General features: G+C 34.7%; 1 protein-coding gene across 1 annotated transcript in view; it reads right to left on the reverse strand.

Annotated features, from left to right (window-relative positions):
• The window catches only part of BRIP1 (BRCA1 interacting helicase 1), a 206,143-nt gene that overhangs the window by 62,491 nt on the left and 124,107 nt on the right, over window positions 1–19,545 (reverse strand). Inside the window, 2 exon segments of the mRNA XM_042966252.1 lie at window positions 5,299–5,420; window positions 6,413–6,572. Of these exon segments, the coding sequence (XP_042822186.1) occupies window positions 5,299–5,420; window positions 6,413–6,572 (282 nt within the window).

Here is a 19,545-nt window from a genome sequence, read left to right on the forward strand (position 1 = left end):
TATGTTTATAAATTAAATAAAATATATTTTTTATTTAATATAATATACAATATATAAATATATGATATACTTAATTATTTAATATATAATATATTTAATTATTAAATATATTTAATTTATAATTATAAATTTATAATTTATAAATTTAATTTATATATTTTTTTCCTTTTTTATCCGAAATAAATATCTTCAATAACTTGTTGGATCACTTACGAATTTTAAGAAATCACCCATTGGGAATGCAAGCTGGTGCAGCCACTCTGGAAAACAGTATGGAGGTTCCTCAAAAAACTAAAAATAGAGCTAACCTACGACCCAGCAATTGTACTACTAGGCATTTATCCATGGGATACAGGTGTGCTGTTTCAAAGGGACACATGCACCCCCATGTTTATAGCAGTACTATCAACAATAGCCAAAGTATGGCAAGAGCCCAAATGTCCATCGATGGATGAATGGATTAAGAAGATATGGTATATATATATATACAATGGAGTACTACTCGGCAATCCAAAAGAATGAAATCTTGCCATTTGCAACTATGTGGATGGAACTGGAGGGTATTATGCTCAGTGAAATTAGTCAGAGAAAGACAAAAATCATATGACTTCACACATATGAAGACTTTAAGAGACAAAACAGATGAACATAAGGAAAGGTAAACAAAAATAATATAAAAAAAAGGGAGGGGGACAAAACAGAAGAGACTCATAAATATGGAGAACAAACTGAGGGTTATGGGAGGGGGGATGGGCTAAATGGGTAAGGGGCACTAAGGAATCTACTCCTGAAATCATTGTTGCACTATATGCTAACTAATTTGGAATTAAATTTTAAAAAATAAAAAATGAAATTAAAAAAAAAAAGAACGCTTCTTTCTACTTGATACAAGAAATATGGATCCCTGGTAGTGATCAGAGAGAACTACCGAAGATGATTTGTGCTGATTTTTTATACATTTCGAGAATCAGAGAATTTTTTATACATTTCGAGAATCATCAGTAAGCATAATTGCAACTACAGAGCAAAATGTGGTGTACTGAGCACTGATGTTACAAAGAACCTGGAATGTCATATAATCTAGCCATTAAAATTTCCCAAATAATTACCATTCTTCAATATTCTATTTTTATTGCTTCATCCCTTCATTTAAAGTTTTATACTACTCTCTACCAATGCTCCACATATTGTCTACTAATACACCACCTTGCTTATAACTTGAAATGAACTTTTAAACAATCTTGAGTTACTCTAGCAGGTATCAGTGAGGTGTCTGGTAAATATATCAATAACAGTTATTCAACGGCATTAACAGCATTAATTTCTGTCTTCAAAAATTATGTACTATATATTTTAAAATATATAAACTTATGTATCTAAAATTATATAAATTTATGTATTTTTCTGGTAACAAGGGTGTTACATGGCCACTGTAAAATAACTAAGCAATATAGAATATATGAAGTTGAAGATTACTTTTCCATAGTTTCACTCCCAAGAGAGAATCATAGGTTTCACTTTGATGTGTACTCTTTTGGATTTTTTAAAATACATATTCAAGATTTATACCATGTATTTTACAAAAAATGTGTTCAGATTATACACATTTTGACCATTAAAAATCACTTATCATTCCTTGTCAGTATGTATAGATATAACTTACTATTTCCGCAAATGTGTGATAGTCAATAGACAACTGCTATATGCTTTTTAGCTAGATTTCAGTTGATAGGCAATTAGGTGGTTGCCAATTTTTTTATATGAAAACAAAAGTGCAATTAATACCTATAAACATATATCTTCCTACATTTGTACAACTATTCCTTCAGGAAAAATTCTTAAACATGGTGTATCTGATTCCAAAATTTATCAATAGCTTAATTCTGAAATTGACGTTTCTTTAAATAGATATTTCCAACTGCTCTCAGTAGAGTGTGTTAACTTATACTTCCACCTTCTAAAATAGTCTATTTCCATCACTGGCATCATCACTCATTTCAATCTTTTCCAAAACAGATATCTCATTGTTTGAATTTGCATTTCTCTCTTGGGTCAGGAGGAACATCTTTTTTTCATATGTTTCTGGTTATTTGCACTTTTTTCTGTGGATTATGTTTTATGACTTTTGCATTTTTCTTATTCCATTTAGTTATTTGATATTGATTTGTAGTACTTCTTGTAATTTATGGCAATTAACCTGTCAATAATATATATAGTAAATATTAATTCCAAGTTCAGAAAAAAAAAAAAAAAGAAATCACCCATAATGGTGTTCTGATTTATTTCAAGTATTCAGAAAATTTAGGTATTGATGGCTATATTCTGGTCACTTCCAAATGATAAAAGAACTTCCTAATTATTATAAAAATTGTATACCTATACTCCTAAAGCTTATAAACATCAGTCTTTTGAATGGATGCTTTATAAATATTCTTTAGTTATTAAAACAAAAAAAGCCAAAACTCCTTTTTGGAGTCTTGATTCTAAGCCCTTTGCCATGTGTGGTAGAAAATAACCACACCCCACCCCTTGATCTAGACTTTGGGCTTAGTTAGGCACATGACATGCTTTGGGCAATAGGTTAGCAGATGTGATATAAGTAGGTATTTGAAAAGTATTTGCACAATCAAGCCTGCCTTCTTCTATCTCTGACAAGGTATAAAACATGGTAAAATGTTCTGGCTAGTCTGCTGGTATACAAAGGATGAGATATATGTAGAGCAGAGCTGACCCAGTCGGGCCAAACCTACATTGGTGAAACCATAGCAGGGTGACTAAGCCCAGCTGAAATCAGCAGAGCAGCCCAGCCAAGTTCACTCAGATCATTTACCACCCAGCTACCACCCCCCACCAATTGATATGTGACTCATAACAGATGGTTGTTTTAAGCCATTAAATTTTAGACTTGTCTGCTACATAAGAAGAACTGATCTAGACATAAGGCAGTAAGAAATACACTTCCCTTACATCTGGTATTGCCAATAAAGAATTTTCCTCTCTATCTGTCCCTTGTCCCTGCAGTTAGGACTACTCTTAGGTCTACTCCACTTGCCCCTTTCAGGAACTACTGGGGAAACTTCTTTAGAACCACCCTCCCCCTCTGCACCCAGATTGCAGTGAAGCTTGTTGTTTTGCTGTTCTGTATAACTACAGTCAGTCATTGTAATTCAGATAAGCAGAAATGTAACAAGCAAGACCATTACTAAGGAATGTCAGAGCAGGTTACCAGCTATCTTTTTTGTATGACAGAGTGAGACACTGCCTGAGAAAAAATAATGCTGAGGAAAGAGAGCAGTAAGAACTCAATACCGGTGCAAAAACAATGCCCATAATCATAGTTGTTGGGAGTGAGAGTAGAGAAAATATAAGGTAAATGTAATTTTGTTCACAAGTAACATTTTCTTTAAATGTAAATTTTTTTCAAAGGGGATGACATAATAAACATCTTTATTCTTACCATATTTTCTTAAAACTTGTTTTCTACTAAAACAAATATAGGAAAAGTTAAAGTCCCTTTTGATAGCTACCCACACCATCATTCCTTTCTCTTCTCAGATGTAACACAATTGAGTTTGATGTGAATTAATCCCTTCAGGATTTGCTATTTTTGTGAGCATATTTTGTACAACCTAGTATCAGCCAAAAAGTTATCTTCTTTTATGGTCCTCAAGTACTCATACATAGGTCCAAGAAAGAGAGGAGATAATAAGCAAAAATTTAAAGAGCTAGTTTTAGGGAAAAAATATATTTAAGACATTAGGAGAATGTGTGGTACAAAGAGGGGAAAGGGATTCTCTCCACTTTAACAAAGTGGCATTAGTGCAACGATATAGGGCCAAGGTAAAATGATAAGACATCAAAGAGAGACAGTAACACTGCCAATAGCAGTACCATCAGCAGCATTCAGCTTCAATGGAATGTGGCAATGAAAGCTGTTGATAGTGAACACAACGGTTTTCTTGACTGGATGTCAACTATTTCATCAGTAGTCAGAGGCAGCATTAACCATTTTAGGATAGGAGCTCTGGGCGTGATTGTCAGCACTCTCAGTAAGAGTCACGGTACTTGAAGAAAGGTAGTGAAAGCCACCAAAGTTAGTGAAGGCTGAAAGAATTAGGTAACCTCCTAAGGACTTTGAGAAACTTTCAAGAAATCCAGAGGTTAGGGAAGAATAGGAGCTAACCAGAGAAATACTGTTTATTACTGTTAATATTGTATAATTCACAGTGTCTGCTGAAGTATTAATAAATGTAACTGTAAGGGAAAGAATTCTTGCTTTGGTATGAGACCCTAACAGACTGTACCCTAGGAAGAGGGATACAAGTTATGCTCAGCTCAAAGGCCAGAAAACCTGAAGTCTGGGTCTCAGAGGGCTAGAACCTTCAAATTCCAGCAGGGAGTAAGAGAAAATCCTTCGTGATGGAAAATAACATCACCTTAGGCTTCAAGTTATTGCTGCAAATAATTTTTCAAATATAATGGTTAGCAATCAGTGATAATGAAGCAAAACTCCTGTTTCTGGCTTTGACAGAATAACCAGTTTGGGATCCCTCCTCCCACTGTTAAGTAAATGTAAAACTGGACAAAAGAGATAAAGCAACTGCTTTCAGGGAGTAGATATGAGGTAGCATAAGACTATAATCTCTGAGATAAGGGAAACCATTAGGTGAATTCCATGATTCTTAGCTCTCTTCCTGGGTATAATTTCCTGACAAAAGCACAGAGCACTGACATACAGGCAGAGTATGGTGGTCCTACTGAGCTGGGGTCCAAGAGATCAGATTTTGGAGCAGCTAAAATCACTGAAATCAGCAGGGCTGGGCATAGCACTGAGAGAAGGGAGACAGAGAGAAAGTCCCCTAGAATTCCCTGAAGAGCCTTTGTAAGTCTGTGGCTAAGAGCTTGATAAAACACAAATTGCTAGGCTTCAGATTGAGCTGTATATTTCTATCAAGTTCCCAGGTGATTCGGATACTCCTGATCCAAGATCACACTTTGAAAATCACTCTTATTGAGCAAAAGACAATATAAGTTAAAAATAAAATAAATCCATATCTACCAAACCTTTCTCACTCATTCTGAATCACCAAAGCATTTAAATATCTCAGGATATAAGAAAAACATATAATCAACTTTATGTAAAGATAAACAACTTCTGCATCTAAAACTAATATTACACTGTATGTTAACTAATAGGAATTTAAGTAAAAACTACAAAAAAAAAAAGAAAAAGAAAAAGAAAAAGAAAAAGATCAACAACCTCTGTGGTAAATAAAACTTAAGGCTTTGATGGCTTACCTGTAGATCTTTCACATTCGGAAAAGGAATCCCTATTGTTATAACAGCACGGGCATTGTCATCTGAGAAATCCAGACCCTCACTCACTTTACCACGACAAACTGCTACCAAGAGGGCTCCATCTTAAGCAATAAAAAATAAATATTTTAAAAAGTACATCTAAAATTCCTCAAAACTGCTTATTCTTGTCATTTTGAAAAGATCTAATTAAGTACTCATCATAGCAAATTTTAAAACATCAAAATAAAAAACTATGATGAAATAAAGTTTTAAAAGGGCCACAAAATTGCATTTCTGTGTAATATGGTACCAAACCAATTTACAAACTGTATCTCCCAGATAACTTCCACAGAAAAACCACATCAGAGTAGAATTAGCTTGCAGATGAACTGAGAAATTTTAGGCACCAACTGTTTTATCTTTAAGAGTGTAACTGCAATCATTACTTTTACCACCAACATGTAAAGGCCTCAGATTGATTTAAACAACTCTAGTTTGTACTATATATTATATTGATCACTATTATATTGGAAAGCATTTAAAACATACACACAGAATACTCTGTATCATCTCATCATACTGACAATATTGACAATTATGTTACAGTATCTTTAAGATGGTGCACTATTCATGTGTTATTACTATTAGCTCTTCCTGTCAAACTTTTTATGGACATTCTCTAAACTTGAAATTAAGACTTCAGCTATGCTTTGAAAACTCAAATTTACCTTATGTAATAGAATGTAAGCATAAAGTACATTATTTACATCAAAATGCAGGACTCATTTGGCTACTAAGGTAGATATTTATGCATACTCCATCCATCCTCTTTCACAAAACATTTTAGGTAGTGTAGGGAAGACTATACTAAATGTCTTCCTAACCTGAATATATGCTGTTTCTCAAGTTGAACTGGCATCTCCAATGAAAATATCCATAGAAGAACAACTCCAAATAAAAGAGTTTCTTCAGTTTATTTTCTTTTCACCCAGATTATAAAATATAACTTTTCTCTTAAGTGAAATTCATTTAAAAGGTAACAGAATTCTGACAGCATCAACTTCTTTATGATAAAAAATACTTTTTGATTGGCCATCAAATAATTTCCAATTACCTTTCTTTCCTTTGTATTTGATTGCATCATAGTACATCTGTAGTAATTCATCAAAATCAATTTTTTCTCCTGCCGGTGGTTCTACGATGACTGTTTTCACCAACTCTAGATTATGCCATAAACCAGTAGACAGCCAACGTTCTTTTAACTTTTCTAACAACTGGAAAGGAAAAAGAAAAAAAAAAATGAACGTTTTGTGTGTCCAACTGAACTTACCTTGGTTTGCTGAAAGAAAATGTGACTACAATGTGACTATGGCAAGTGAATTAATAACCTGTGTTTTATTTTTTCTCATCTATAAAATGAGAAAAACAATAATATGCCATAGTGTTATTAGTGGGTTAAATTCATGAACTGATTTAGATAGCTTTGAATGATGCCTTGCACACTGTAAGAACTCCACAATAGTTAACTGCTACTGCTGCTGTTACCATTTCTATTACTACTAACATTACTTCTGCTGCTGCTACTTCTATGATTGCTATTTTGGGGTTTCAAAAACAGAAAAATGACTTCTGACAAAGTAGATAAATTTTAAGTTATCTCTTTAAAATTATTTTTTTTAAATATGAAATTTATTGTCAAATTGGTTTCCATACAACACCCAGTGCTCAACCCAACAGGTGCCCTCCTCAATGCCCATCACCCACTCCCCCCCCCCCCCCACCCCGCCCTGCATCAACCCTCAGTTTATTCTCAGTTTAAGAGTCTTTGGTTTGGTTCCCTCCCTAACTTTTTTCTTTTTCATTCCCCTCCCCTATGGTCTTTTGTTAAGTTTCTCAGGATCCACCTAAGATCAAGTGTAGTATCTGTTCTTATCAGTTTAAAATGATTTTTTAATGTTTATTTATTTTTGAGAGAGACAGAGAGACACAACATGAGGGGGGGAAGGGCAGAGAGAGAGAGAGGGAGACACAGAATCCAAAGCAGACTCCAGGCTCTGAGCTGTCAGCAGGGTCTTGAGCTCATGAACTGCGAGATCATGACCTGAGCCGAAGTTGGACACTTAACCAACCGAGCCACTACCCAGGCACCCCTTAACTTACCGCTTTACACCTAAAGTGAAATTCCTTAATTCCCTCAACTAAAGATTCTTAAAGATCATTTTACCTAGTCCATAGGCAGCTAAGCTGTTTAAAAATTTGATCATCATTAATAAACTGAATTAAGTAAATACATAAACAGAGACTCAGGTAGCTAACAAGTAGAAAATATACAAGACGAAAGAACATTTATTAAAAAAAATAACCACATACTAGATTACAAGATGACTTTCAACAAATTTCAAAGAACCTTTATCAGATTAACCACATATTCTGGGGCGCCTGGGTGGCTCAGTTTGTTAAGCATCCAACTCTTAATTTTGGCTCAGGTCGTGATCTTAGAGTTTGTGAGATGAAGCCCCATGTCAGCCTCTGCGCTGATAGCGCGGGGCCTGCTTGGGATTTTCTCTCTGCCCCTCCCCACTCATGTGCTCATGCACAAGCATGCACACTATCTCTCAAAATAAATAAACATTTTAAAAAAGATTAACCACATATTCTAACAACAGTGTAACTTTAGACTAATAGACAATACAAAGTTAGTGGGGTAAAAAACCCAACAACCAAACTCAACACTAAAGATTATATTCTTAAAGAAAACATGTGTTATATGTCAATTATATCTCAATAAAACTAGGGAAAAAAAGAACATATGGTTAAAAAAGAAAAACACAGTAGAATTAATGATATCTTTAGGTATGAATAAGAAAAGCACTCACCATTCAAAATACGGGATTCAATACAGATAATACTTAGAAATATACTTTGGGCTTAAGATGTATTTATTTTAAAAACCTGAAACTGAATGAAGCATTCTTTTGAAGAATGCTAGAAAGTCAGGGTACCCTGGGTGGCTCAGTAGGTTGAGCCTCTGACTTTGGCTCAGGTCATGATCTCACAGTTTGTGAGTTTGATCCCCACTTGGACTCTCTGTCAGTGCAGAGCCCTCTTCAGATCATCTGTCCCCCTCTCTTTCTGCCCTTCCCTGGCTCATGCTCTCTCTCTCAAAAATATATAAACATTAAAAAGAAAAAACAGGGTGCCTGGGTGGCTCAGTTGGTTGAATGTCCGACTTGGGCTCAGGTTATGATCTCGCAGTTTGTGGGTTCGAGCCCACATCGGGCTCTGTGCTGATAGCTCCAAGTCTGGAGCCTGCTTCGGATTCTGTGTCTCCCTCTCTCTCTGCCCTTCCCCCGCTCACACTGTGTATTTCTCTTCTTCTCAAAAATAAACATAAAAAAAAAATCACAAAAAAAGAAAAAAGAAAAATGGAAAAAGAAAAACAAAGAATAAATGCAAAGAAAGTAGAAGTTAATAACCGTAAGAGCTGAAAAAAAAAAAAGCCAATATTAGGATTATCATTAAAAAAATGTTTTTTAACGTTTATTTATTTTTGAGACAGGGAGAGACAGAGCATGAATGGGGGAGAGTCAGAGAGAGGGAGACACAGAATCTGAAGCAGGCTCCAGGCTCTGAGCTGTCAGCACAGAGCCCGACGCGGGTCCAGAACTCACAGACCGCAAGATCATGACCTGAGCCGAAGTCGGCCGCCTAACCGACTGAGCCACCCAGGTGCCCCAGGATTATTATCATTTAAACCGACCTGTTTTACCCACTTGTTCTATGCAAACAGTTCTATGCAATGTGGACCAGTTATTATATTGTAGGCAACAGGACATTACCCCAAATTCTCTAGAGAACAAAAACTAATTTTTATAAGATGACTTATTTCCTCAGAACTTCACCCTATCTATTTTCAGAAGTAAACTTAATAAGATCATAAGACAAAATTGTTATCACTGCTATAGTGTAAATGTGTGTGTCCCCCTCAAAATTCGTATGTTGAACTCATCCCCAAAGATGATGGTATCATGAAGTGGGCACTGTGGGAGGTGATTAAGTCATGAGGGTGGAGCTTTCATGAATGACATGAGTGCTCTTATCCCACAGAGCTCCCGGCTCTTTCCATCATCTGAGACACAGCCAGAAGGCCCTAGCTACCAACCAGGAAGAGGGCCATCCTCCAACCTGATCTTGGACCTCCAGCCTCCAGAGCTGTGAAAAATAAATTTTTGTTGTTTATAAACTACCAAGTCTGCAGTATTTTGTTATAACAATTGGAACAGATTAAGAAAACCACTAATTGGTAAAACACCTCATTGTGTATTATATAATGATCAGGGTACCCTGATTAATAAAAAGAAAAATTCTCTGTTAACACCATATGATTTAGGTTAAAAAAAAAAAAAAAAAGGTAGGGCTATCATTAATCTAAAAGTACTTTTTGAGTGCCTCAAGGATTGGCTATTAAAATTTGCTTTTTGAATATGCACTGTTTCTGAATCAGTCTCTCATTAGTGCTAGGAACTATTAAATCTTGTGACAGTATTCAGAGCTACAGTGTCTATGGGAGAGTCAAACCAAGTCTTCAACTGAAAAGACAAGACTATTATAAAGTTGATAATGCTCAGAATAATATATTAATTTCTTTACATTTTCTATTGAATAACCAGTTTAGAAGAGGATATAAATATCCTAAGAATGTAAAACCAGATAAAATGTGTCATGAATTTGTGTAATTACTGATACTTAATGGAATTTAATCTAATGATATACTGTTTTCTGTCATCTGAAAACATAGCTAGCATTTCATCTCTGATTCCTTGATCTTGAGATAACTGTCAGTACATTATGTTTTTAACATTCAAGATCTGAGGAATACCTCTTACTTGAGGGAGATCATCAAGTTGGTAATTCCAAAATATATTACATAAAATCTATTTAAGAAGGCAATTTGAGAAGTAACAAAGAAATTAGTTCAATGTACAACATTTACCTCCAAAGAAATTCCCATTATATAGAAAAGAATTGAGAACATCAAAGAGTCAGAGACAATTTAGAAAATGTCTAACAAAAGTTTAAAAAATTTCAAAGCAGATATGATATAAGCAAAATTTCAAAATTTGTTATAATGTATGAAGAAAAAAGTCTACTGCTTTTTTGGATTCTAAAAACTTCAAAAATTTATGGACAATGAAAATGCCCACATATCTGTAAATAAATCATGAATATTGTAATTAAAAAGTACAAAATGCACTATCAATCACTTCAGGAAACTTCTGTGGCAAATACAAAACAAACTGTCTATGTTATTGGGTCTTTAAAAAATTATTTGCAAAATAAGCCTGTTAAAGTTTGTTGCTATATCTGAAGGAACTTTTAGTTCTAAAGCTCTTTAATTCTATTAAATTTCTAAAACTGAATTGTCAGGACATAATATTTACATATAAGATTATAATTTCAGAGAATAGGAGAGAACAAAAATGGAAAAGGTGGGACACACAAAGATAGGATATTTTTTTCTAGGTTTGCATTAGGGTTGAAAAGGTTTACTGGTAATGCAAATCTTATAACTAGGACCAATTTTTTTCCCTACATAGAAACCATTCAAATGTGCTTAAATTGAAAAGGAAGAACTACTTTTTTTCCAGAAAAAATTTTATGCAGTTTGACACCTATCAGCCTTTCCAAACTGCCATACCAGTTAAAGCCAAGTACAGAGAAATATTTTGGGCAACTCAAGCAAAGATGAGGCAGGTAAGACACAAATAATTGAGCATAACTAGGAGAACACTTAGTCAGAAATTTACTTTTCAGTTGTATCTATTTTTAGTAAGTGTTGGTGAGAATATGTAGAATTGGAACTCTCATATACTGCAGTGAAAATGGTGCAGGTGTTTTGGAAAGAAGCTCTAAACATAGAGCTACCATATGACCCAGCAATTACACTCATAATTAAATACCCAAGAGAAATGAAAACATATGCCTACACAAAAACTTGTACATAAATGTTCATAGCAGCATTATTCATAATATCCCTAAGTAGAAACAATCCAGATACCTTATTTATACTAGATAAATAAAACATGGTATATTTGTGCAGTGGAATATTATTCAGCCATAAAAATGAAGTACTGATACATGCTATAACATGGATGAACTTGGAAAACAATATACAGCCAACCCTTGAACAACACAGGTTTTAACTGTGTAGATCCACTTATATAAACAGATTTTTTTCTGTTTCAATACAGTACAGTACCATGTATATCTTTTCTCGTCTTTATGATTTTCTCTAGCTTACTTCTAGCTTACTTTATTCTAAGAATATAGAATATAATACACATCAACTGTTATATGTTCAACTATTTGTGTTAATATATGTTAATCAACTGTTAATGTTATGGTAAGGCTTCTGGTCAACAGTAAGCTATTAGTAGTTAAGTTTTGGGGGAGGCAAAAGTTACACACAGATTTTTGACTGTGCAGGGAGTTAGTGCATTGTTCAAGGGTCAACTATACCAAGTGAAAGGAGTAAGACACAAAGGATCACATCCTATACAATTACAATATGTAAGTTCCAGAATTAGGTTAATGCATACAGACATAAAGTAAATCAGAAGTTGCCTATGGCTGGGGAAGGGAGAAAGTTCGAGGGAAAATGGAGTGATTACTAATGGGCATGGAGTGATGAAAATGTTCAAATATAGTGGTGGATTACTTGCAGAACTTTGTGAATCCGATAAAAACCAATGAATTTACACTTTAAGTGAAGTGAGCTGTCTGTAAATTATATCACAATAAAGATGTCACGTTGAAAAAATGATAAGTGGGACACAGAACTCCCAAATCACTATGATGAAAAAGGACAAAAGCCCATATTGACTGAATAAGGTAAACAAAAGGGGAAAATAGGTAAAAGAAGGCACAATATAAGGTGGTAGAAAATATGTCCAAATGTGCCCAGAATCAAAGCAAACACAAATGAATTTAACTTATTAAAACTGAGACACTCAGATTGTCTGGAAAAAAGGCAGAGAGGAAGGGAGGGAGGGAAGAAGTGGGGAGAGAGAAAGAAAAACTCATCCATTTGTTGTTTATAAATAGAGACATTTAAAATTAAACCACACAGAAATCTTGAAAGTGAAGATACGGAGGAAGAAATGCAATGCAAATGCCAAAAGAAATCAGGTAAATCACAGTCATGAAAAAACAGACTTCAAAGCAAAAAGTTTTCTAATAAATATACATTCCATATAGTTAAAAAGTGCTGGGGCGCCTGGGTGGCTCAGTCGGTTAAGCGTCCGACTCGCTCAGGTCATGATCTCGCGGTCCATGAGTTTGAGCCCGGTGTCGGGCTCTCTGCTGACAGCTCAGCCTAGAGCCTGTTTCAGATTCTGTGTCTCCCTCTCTCTCTGACCCTCCCCCGTTCATGCTCTGTCCCTCTCTGTCTCAAAAATAAATAAAAGTTAAAAAAAATTTTTTTAATAAAAAAAAAAGTGCATCCACTAAAAAGATGTAACAGTCATGAATCTTTTTTTTTTTTTAGGTTTATTTATTTATTTTGAGAGAGACAGAGAATGCATGAGCAGGGGAGGGGCAGAGGGAAAAGGAAAGAGAGAGAATCCCAAGTAGGCTCTCTGTGCTACCAACACAGAACCCAACACAGGGCTTGAATCCACAAAACTGTGAGATCATGATCTGAGCTGAAACCGAGAGTTAGATGCTTAACCAACTGAACCACCCAGGCACCCCTGTCCTGAATCTTTATGCACTTAAAACATAGTTTCAAAATACAGAAAAGAAAAGCTAACAAGAAATACAAGGATAAACTGATCAATTGCCTAAATACTATAGAAGATTTCAACATACCTCGGTTAGCTATCTATAGATGACTTGGACAAAATTAGTAAGAATACACAAGATTGAAGTTTATAAGAATCATCGACCTTGCTCTAATATATGTAGAGAACTTAGTGCTAAATGGAAAATAATGATTCTTTTCAAACATGGAACAATACATGTAAAGTCACAAAGAACATAGCAATAAATTTTTAAAATCTGGAATTGTACAGATTCACTGGAAATGAGTATTAACAGAAAGGTCTTCTATATCAAAACAAAATAAAATTTATCGACATAGAAATAAGAAAAAAATTTTTTCCATACAATTTCTAGGTTCAAGAGGGGAAAAAAATTTAAAACATTTGGCTATCCTAGGTCTTTTCCGTATAAATTTTAAAATCAGCTTCTCAAATTCTACAAAAATGTCAATAGTAGCATTATTTAAACAGCAAAATAACCAAAAACACTGATTAAAGGTAATATATAAATTGTTTCATATTCATACAATGGATAAGCAATAAAAATAACTTCTACATGGATTAGTGAAAAAAAGCAAATGGCAGAAAATTATATACCATTCCATTTTTTAAAAGCTCAAAAAAAAAAAAGCAAAATTAAGTAACATTGTTTAGGAATACATATGTATTGTGGAATACATATGAATGTGGTAAGACCATTTTTAAAAAAAAATGAATAATTACAAACTTCAGGACAATTATTAACTCTATGGGGGGTAGGCAAAGGGATGGGATTGAGAAGGGGCATCCACATAGCTTTAAATGTAATATTTAGTTCTTAAGTGAAGTTTTTGATGTTTTCATTTTATTAATATACTTCATAACTCACATATACATTACATGTGCTCTTATATAAATATGAAATATATAATGACTGTGAAAATGAAGCAAGATGTATTTCTTTCACATGTTTTTAGTTTTTAGTAATACCAGGGAGTGGGGATGGAGGGTAAAGATAAGGAAATAAACAATAAACATATTTAGCTTCTACAATGTGGCTGAAACATAAAAAAAATCTAAGGATAAAGAGGCAACATCATAGAAAAGGTACCTGCCTACATACACTTACATTTCAGTGACAGAATATTATATTCCTAAAGATGCAGAATCAATATGGTCTGAAACTACAAAATTTGGATCTATAGGTTGCTCCTCTATATGCTATATTCATACATCCAACACCCTGGTCAAATTCACCAGTTAGACCTCAAAGGCACCTGAAATGTTTCATACAAGACCAAATTTATAACATTCTAATACTGCTTATTTCAATAAAGGATATCACCATTCACTGAATTGCCTTTGCTAGAACACTGAGTCATCCTTAACAATTCCCTCTCCTTCTCATTGCCCATATACAGTCTATTACAAACCCTCTCTGAATTTTTGTCTTCTATCTCTCCATACCTAAAACCACCACCCCAGTCTAAGCTATTAAAATCATTTGAAAAACTACTCCAATAATCTCCTAACTAGATTTTCTATTTCTTTTTTTTTTTTAATTTTTAATGTTTATTTATTTTTCAGAGAGAGAGATAGCAGGAGAGGGGCAGAGAGAGAGGGAGACACAGAATCTGAAGCAGTGTCCAGGCTCTGAGCTGTCAGCACAGAGCCCAATGCAGGGCTTGAACTCACGGACTGTGAGACCATGAGCTGAAGTCACTTAACCGACTGAGCCAGCCAGGTGCCCCTGGATTTCCTATTTCTTATCTATCACTCTTAGGTTGTTACATTTCAGCCAGAGAATATTTTCAAAACACAAATTTTATCACATCCACTCACATCTCCACTTTGAAAACTCAATAAAGTGTATATCAACAAACTCTCCTTGCCCTCATGGAAACTTTGATTCAATAGCAATACATGGACCAATTACTTTTGTGAGAAATCCGGAAAACAGTTAAGAGGCTCTTGCTCCTAGATGACTGTGAAACCAGCTGCAAAGAAGGTAGAAAAATTTGTGGCACCACTTGCCTTAGTCCCTCTCCCCAGCTCAGTATGGTGTGAGTCAGGGAAAACTTCCAACTCCTGGCTTTTCCCCAAGGAGGGAAAGAGAAAACTGAAACATACATCCAATGTACAGACTATTAGGGGGCTACCCAGGGGACTGGTTTCTGTCTTACCTAAATCTAAGCACTGATAGGAAATAGTGCTGGGTTGGGGACCACTGGGCACAAAGGCTAAAGTTTAGCCTAGAATGCACTCACTCACCATAGTCTCTCCCCACTGGCTCAAGTCTTAATTAAGGGGGAAAAAAACCCAACTCCCAACTTCTGCAGGGGAAGGAAACAGTTGGGACCATGTATTCAATGTTCCACTTTCTCAGGAAGCTACCTGAAGGACTGGTGGTTTCTGTGCACATGTCTCAGAGCACTGACAAGACCCTAGATGACATACCCTAGCATACCCTAGCATACCCTAGCTAGCATACCTTATCTAGCGTACCTTAGATGACAGGGGACCACTGAGAACAAAAGAGAGCTAGGAAGCTTGGTGCCACTCCAGAGGACTAGCAGTACAGCAGACAGACCAAGACAACTTGGTGGTCTCCTGGATGGGGAGTAGAGAAGAGTGGACTATGTGTACAATATTCCACTGGGAAGGCATGCTGCCCGAGGGGCTGGTTTCTGTCTTGCCTGACTCAGAGAGCTGATGGGACCTGACATACTCTAAAGGCCTGGGGGCCGCTGAAAACAAAAGAGAGCTGGGTGGCTTACAGCACTCCACAGAACCTGTAGTACCATAGACTAAAACCAGAGGGAAGAAGAAATTACGAGCTCTTGGAAAAAAATGGGAAAATACCTCTAATTAGGGATCTATACATATGAGTCTAGAGAAGAACATCCATAGGAAAGGTTTGGGAAGTCCCCAGAATCTGTAGCTACAAAGCCAGTCCATAAATTTTTTTTTTTCAAATGGGTAGATATAAAGGAACAAAATAAACCCCAGGAATCAACCATAAAGAAATGGAAGTTATGAATTACCTGATAAAGAATTAAAAATAACCATTATAAAGATGCTAAATAAGCTCAGGAAAATGATATATAAACAAAATGAGAATTTCAAAAGAGAAACTAAAAAAGAACCAAACAAATTTTAGAGCTGAAGAATATAGTAGCTGAAAAATTCACTAAAGAGATTCAACAGCAGATTTGATCAATCAAAATAAAGAATCAGTGAACCTGAAGACAGGTCATTTAAAGTTATGTCGTTGGAGAAGTAAAAAAAAAAAAATGAAAAAGAGTGAATAAAGCCTAGGGTATTTATAGGAAACCATTAAGCAAACAAATATACACGTATGGGAGTCCTAGAGGGAGAAAAAAAGTGAGAAGGGGGTACAAAGTTTAATTAAAGAATTAATAGCCAAAAATTTCCCAAATGGGGGTTAGGGGTGAGGAATGGACATCCAGCTTCAAGAAGCCAACAGGCACCAAATAGGATGAAAACAAAGAAGGTCACACTGAGATACATTGTAAATAAATGTATCAAAAGTCAGAGACAAAAGAGAATTCTGAAAGTAGCAAAAGCAAAACAAAACCCCCCCATAAAACTGAGTGGATTTCTCAGCAGAAATCTTGTAGGCTAGAAGGGGGTAGAATGATATATATGAAATGCTGAAAGAAAACAAACTACCAACCAAGAACAAAATATCCAGTAAAGCATGAAGGTGAGATAAAGACTTCCCCAGAATAACAAATTATTCCCCAGAATAACAAAAACTGAGGGAGTTTGTTTCATTGCCCCTAGACTTGCCTTATAAGACATATTAAAGAGAGTCCTTCAAGTTTAAATAAAGATGCTAGACAGCAACACAAAACCAGAAAAAATGACTTTTAAGTGAACAACTGTTAAAGAGACAAAGATATTATATATTGAAATAAGTGTCAACGCATGAAGATGTGATTATAAACATATAAATGCCTAAACGCAGAGCCCCAAAACATATGAAACAAAAACTGACAGAATAGAGAAATAAACAGTTGCACAGCAACAGTAGGAGACTTCAATACCTGAATTTCAATACTCAACAAAACAACCACACAGAAGTTCAGTAAAGAAAAAAAGAGGACTTGAAAAACACTATAAAATAATTGGCCTAACACATATATAAAGAACATTCCATCCAACAAAGTAGGAATACACATTCTTTTCAAGTACATGTGGAACATCCTCTAGGATAGACCATAGATTAGGTCACAGTAGAAGTCATAATAAGTTTTTAAAAGACTGAGTGGCTTTTTTGACAATCATGAAATGAAACTAGAAATCAGTAACAGAAGGAAAATTGAGGGGCCCCTGGGTAGCTCAGTCAGTTGAGTGTCGAACTCTTAATTTCTGCCCAGGTCATGATCTCACAGTTGTAGGATGGAGCCCTGTATCAGGCTCCACACTGAGCATGGAACCTGTGTAAGACTCTCTCTCCCTCTGCTTCTCTTCCATGCTTGAGCTCTCTAATATTAAAAAATAATAAAAAATAAATAAATAAATAAAAGGAAAATTGAAAAATTCACACATATGTGGAAATTAAATAATATACTATTACAATTTTTCTAAATGTTTGTTTATTTTTGAGAGAGAGACAGAGAGACAGAGAGCACAAGTGGAGGAGGGGAAAGGAGAGAGGGAGACACAGAATCCAAAGCAGGCTCCAGGCTCCAAGCTGTCAGCACAGAGCCCCATACAGGGCTTGAACTCATGAACCGCAAGATCATGACCTGAGCCAGTCAGATGCTCAACCAACTGAGCCATTTAGGTGTCCCTAAATAATATACTCTTAAATAACTACTGGAACAAACTAGAAATCAGAAATCACTAAGGAAATTAGAAAATATCTTCAGACACATGAAAACAAAAATACAAAAACGGCAAAACCTATGAGATATAGTGAAACAGTGCTATGAAGGATATTTATAGCCATAAACACATACATTAAAGAGCTCAAATTAATCTTAACTGTACATCTTAAAAAACTAGAAAAAGAATAGCAAGTTAAACTAAAAACTAGCAGAAGGAAATAAAAAAATAAAGAGTAGATAAAAAATAAATGAAATGGAGAATAGAAAAAATTGCGAAATGAAAGTTGGTTCTTTGAAGATCGACAAAATTGACAAATCTTTGATAGATTGACTAAGAAAAAAAAAGGGAGACTAAAATGACTACAACCACAAAAGAAAGTAGAGACATAACTACCAATTTTACAGAAATAAAAAGGACTATAAAACAATACTATGAACAAAAAACCAAATTGGATAATCTAGACATAATGAATAAATTCTTGGAAACACATGACCTATGAAACTGAATCATAAAGAAAAGAAAATGTAAATAGATCTGTAACAAGTAAGGAGATTGAATCAATAATCAAAAACCTCCCAAAGAAAAAGCTCTGGATCAGATAGCTTCACTGGTGAATTCCATCAAAGATTTAAAGAAGAATTTATATATATACGTATATATATACATATATATATACGTATATATATACACACACACATATGTATATATATACACATATATGTATATATATATTTCCATATACTTAATTCCATATATATATGTATATATATGAAATTAATAGCAATCCTCTTCACTCCCAAAAAACTGAAGGAGAACATGTCCTAATTCATTCTAGAGGCCAGTATTATCCTGATACCAAAGGCAGACAAAGATACCACAAGCAAAGAAAGCCACAGGCCAATATCCCTTATAAATACTAATGTTAAAATCCTCAACTAATACTAGTAAGCAAAATTTAGCAACATACAAGAAGCATTATATATCATGACCATTTGGGATTTATTCCTGGAATGCAACGTAATGCACTAATAAAAATCAATGTAATGCACTACACTAACAGAATGGAGGAAAAAAATACGCATCTCTATTGATGTATAAAAAACATTTGACAAAATTTAACATCTTTTCATTATAAAACCACTCTAACTAGGAATCAAAGAAAATTTCCTAAACATATCAAAGGTCTTTTATGAAAAGTTAACTTTTATGAATACCTAACTTTTTGAATACCTAACATCATACTCAATTTAGGTGACTAACCTAAAGCTTTCCCCCTATAATTAGAAACAAGATAAGGAGGCCCCCAACTTCACCACTTCTATGAAACAGAGCAATAGGCATAAAAACAAAGAAAGGGTATTCAAATTGGAAAAGAAGTAAAACTATCTCTGTTACAGATGCCATGGTCTTATATCTAGAAAATATATATATCAAAGAATACACATCAACCCTGACCCCCCAACCCCCCCCGAACAAAAACCCCTGTTACAGCTAATAAATTAAATCAGCCAAGATGCAGGATATAAAATCAACATGCAAAAATTGGTTTTATTTCTATACACTAATAACTATAAAAAGAAATGAAGAAAAA

This window comes from Panthera tigris, chromosome E1, assembly GCF_018350195.1.
Source record: "Panthera tigris isolate Pti1 chromosome E1, P.tigris_Pti1_mat1.1, whole genome shotgun sequence".
NCBI lineage: Eukaryota > Metazoa > Chordata > Mammalia > Carnivora > Felidae > Panthera > Panthera tigris.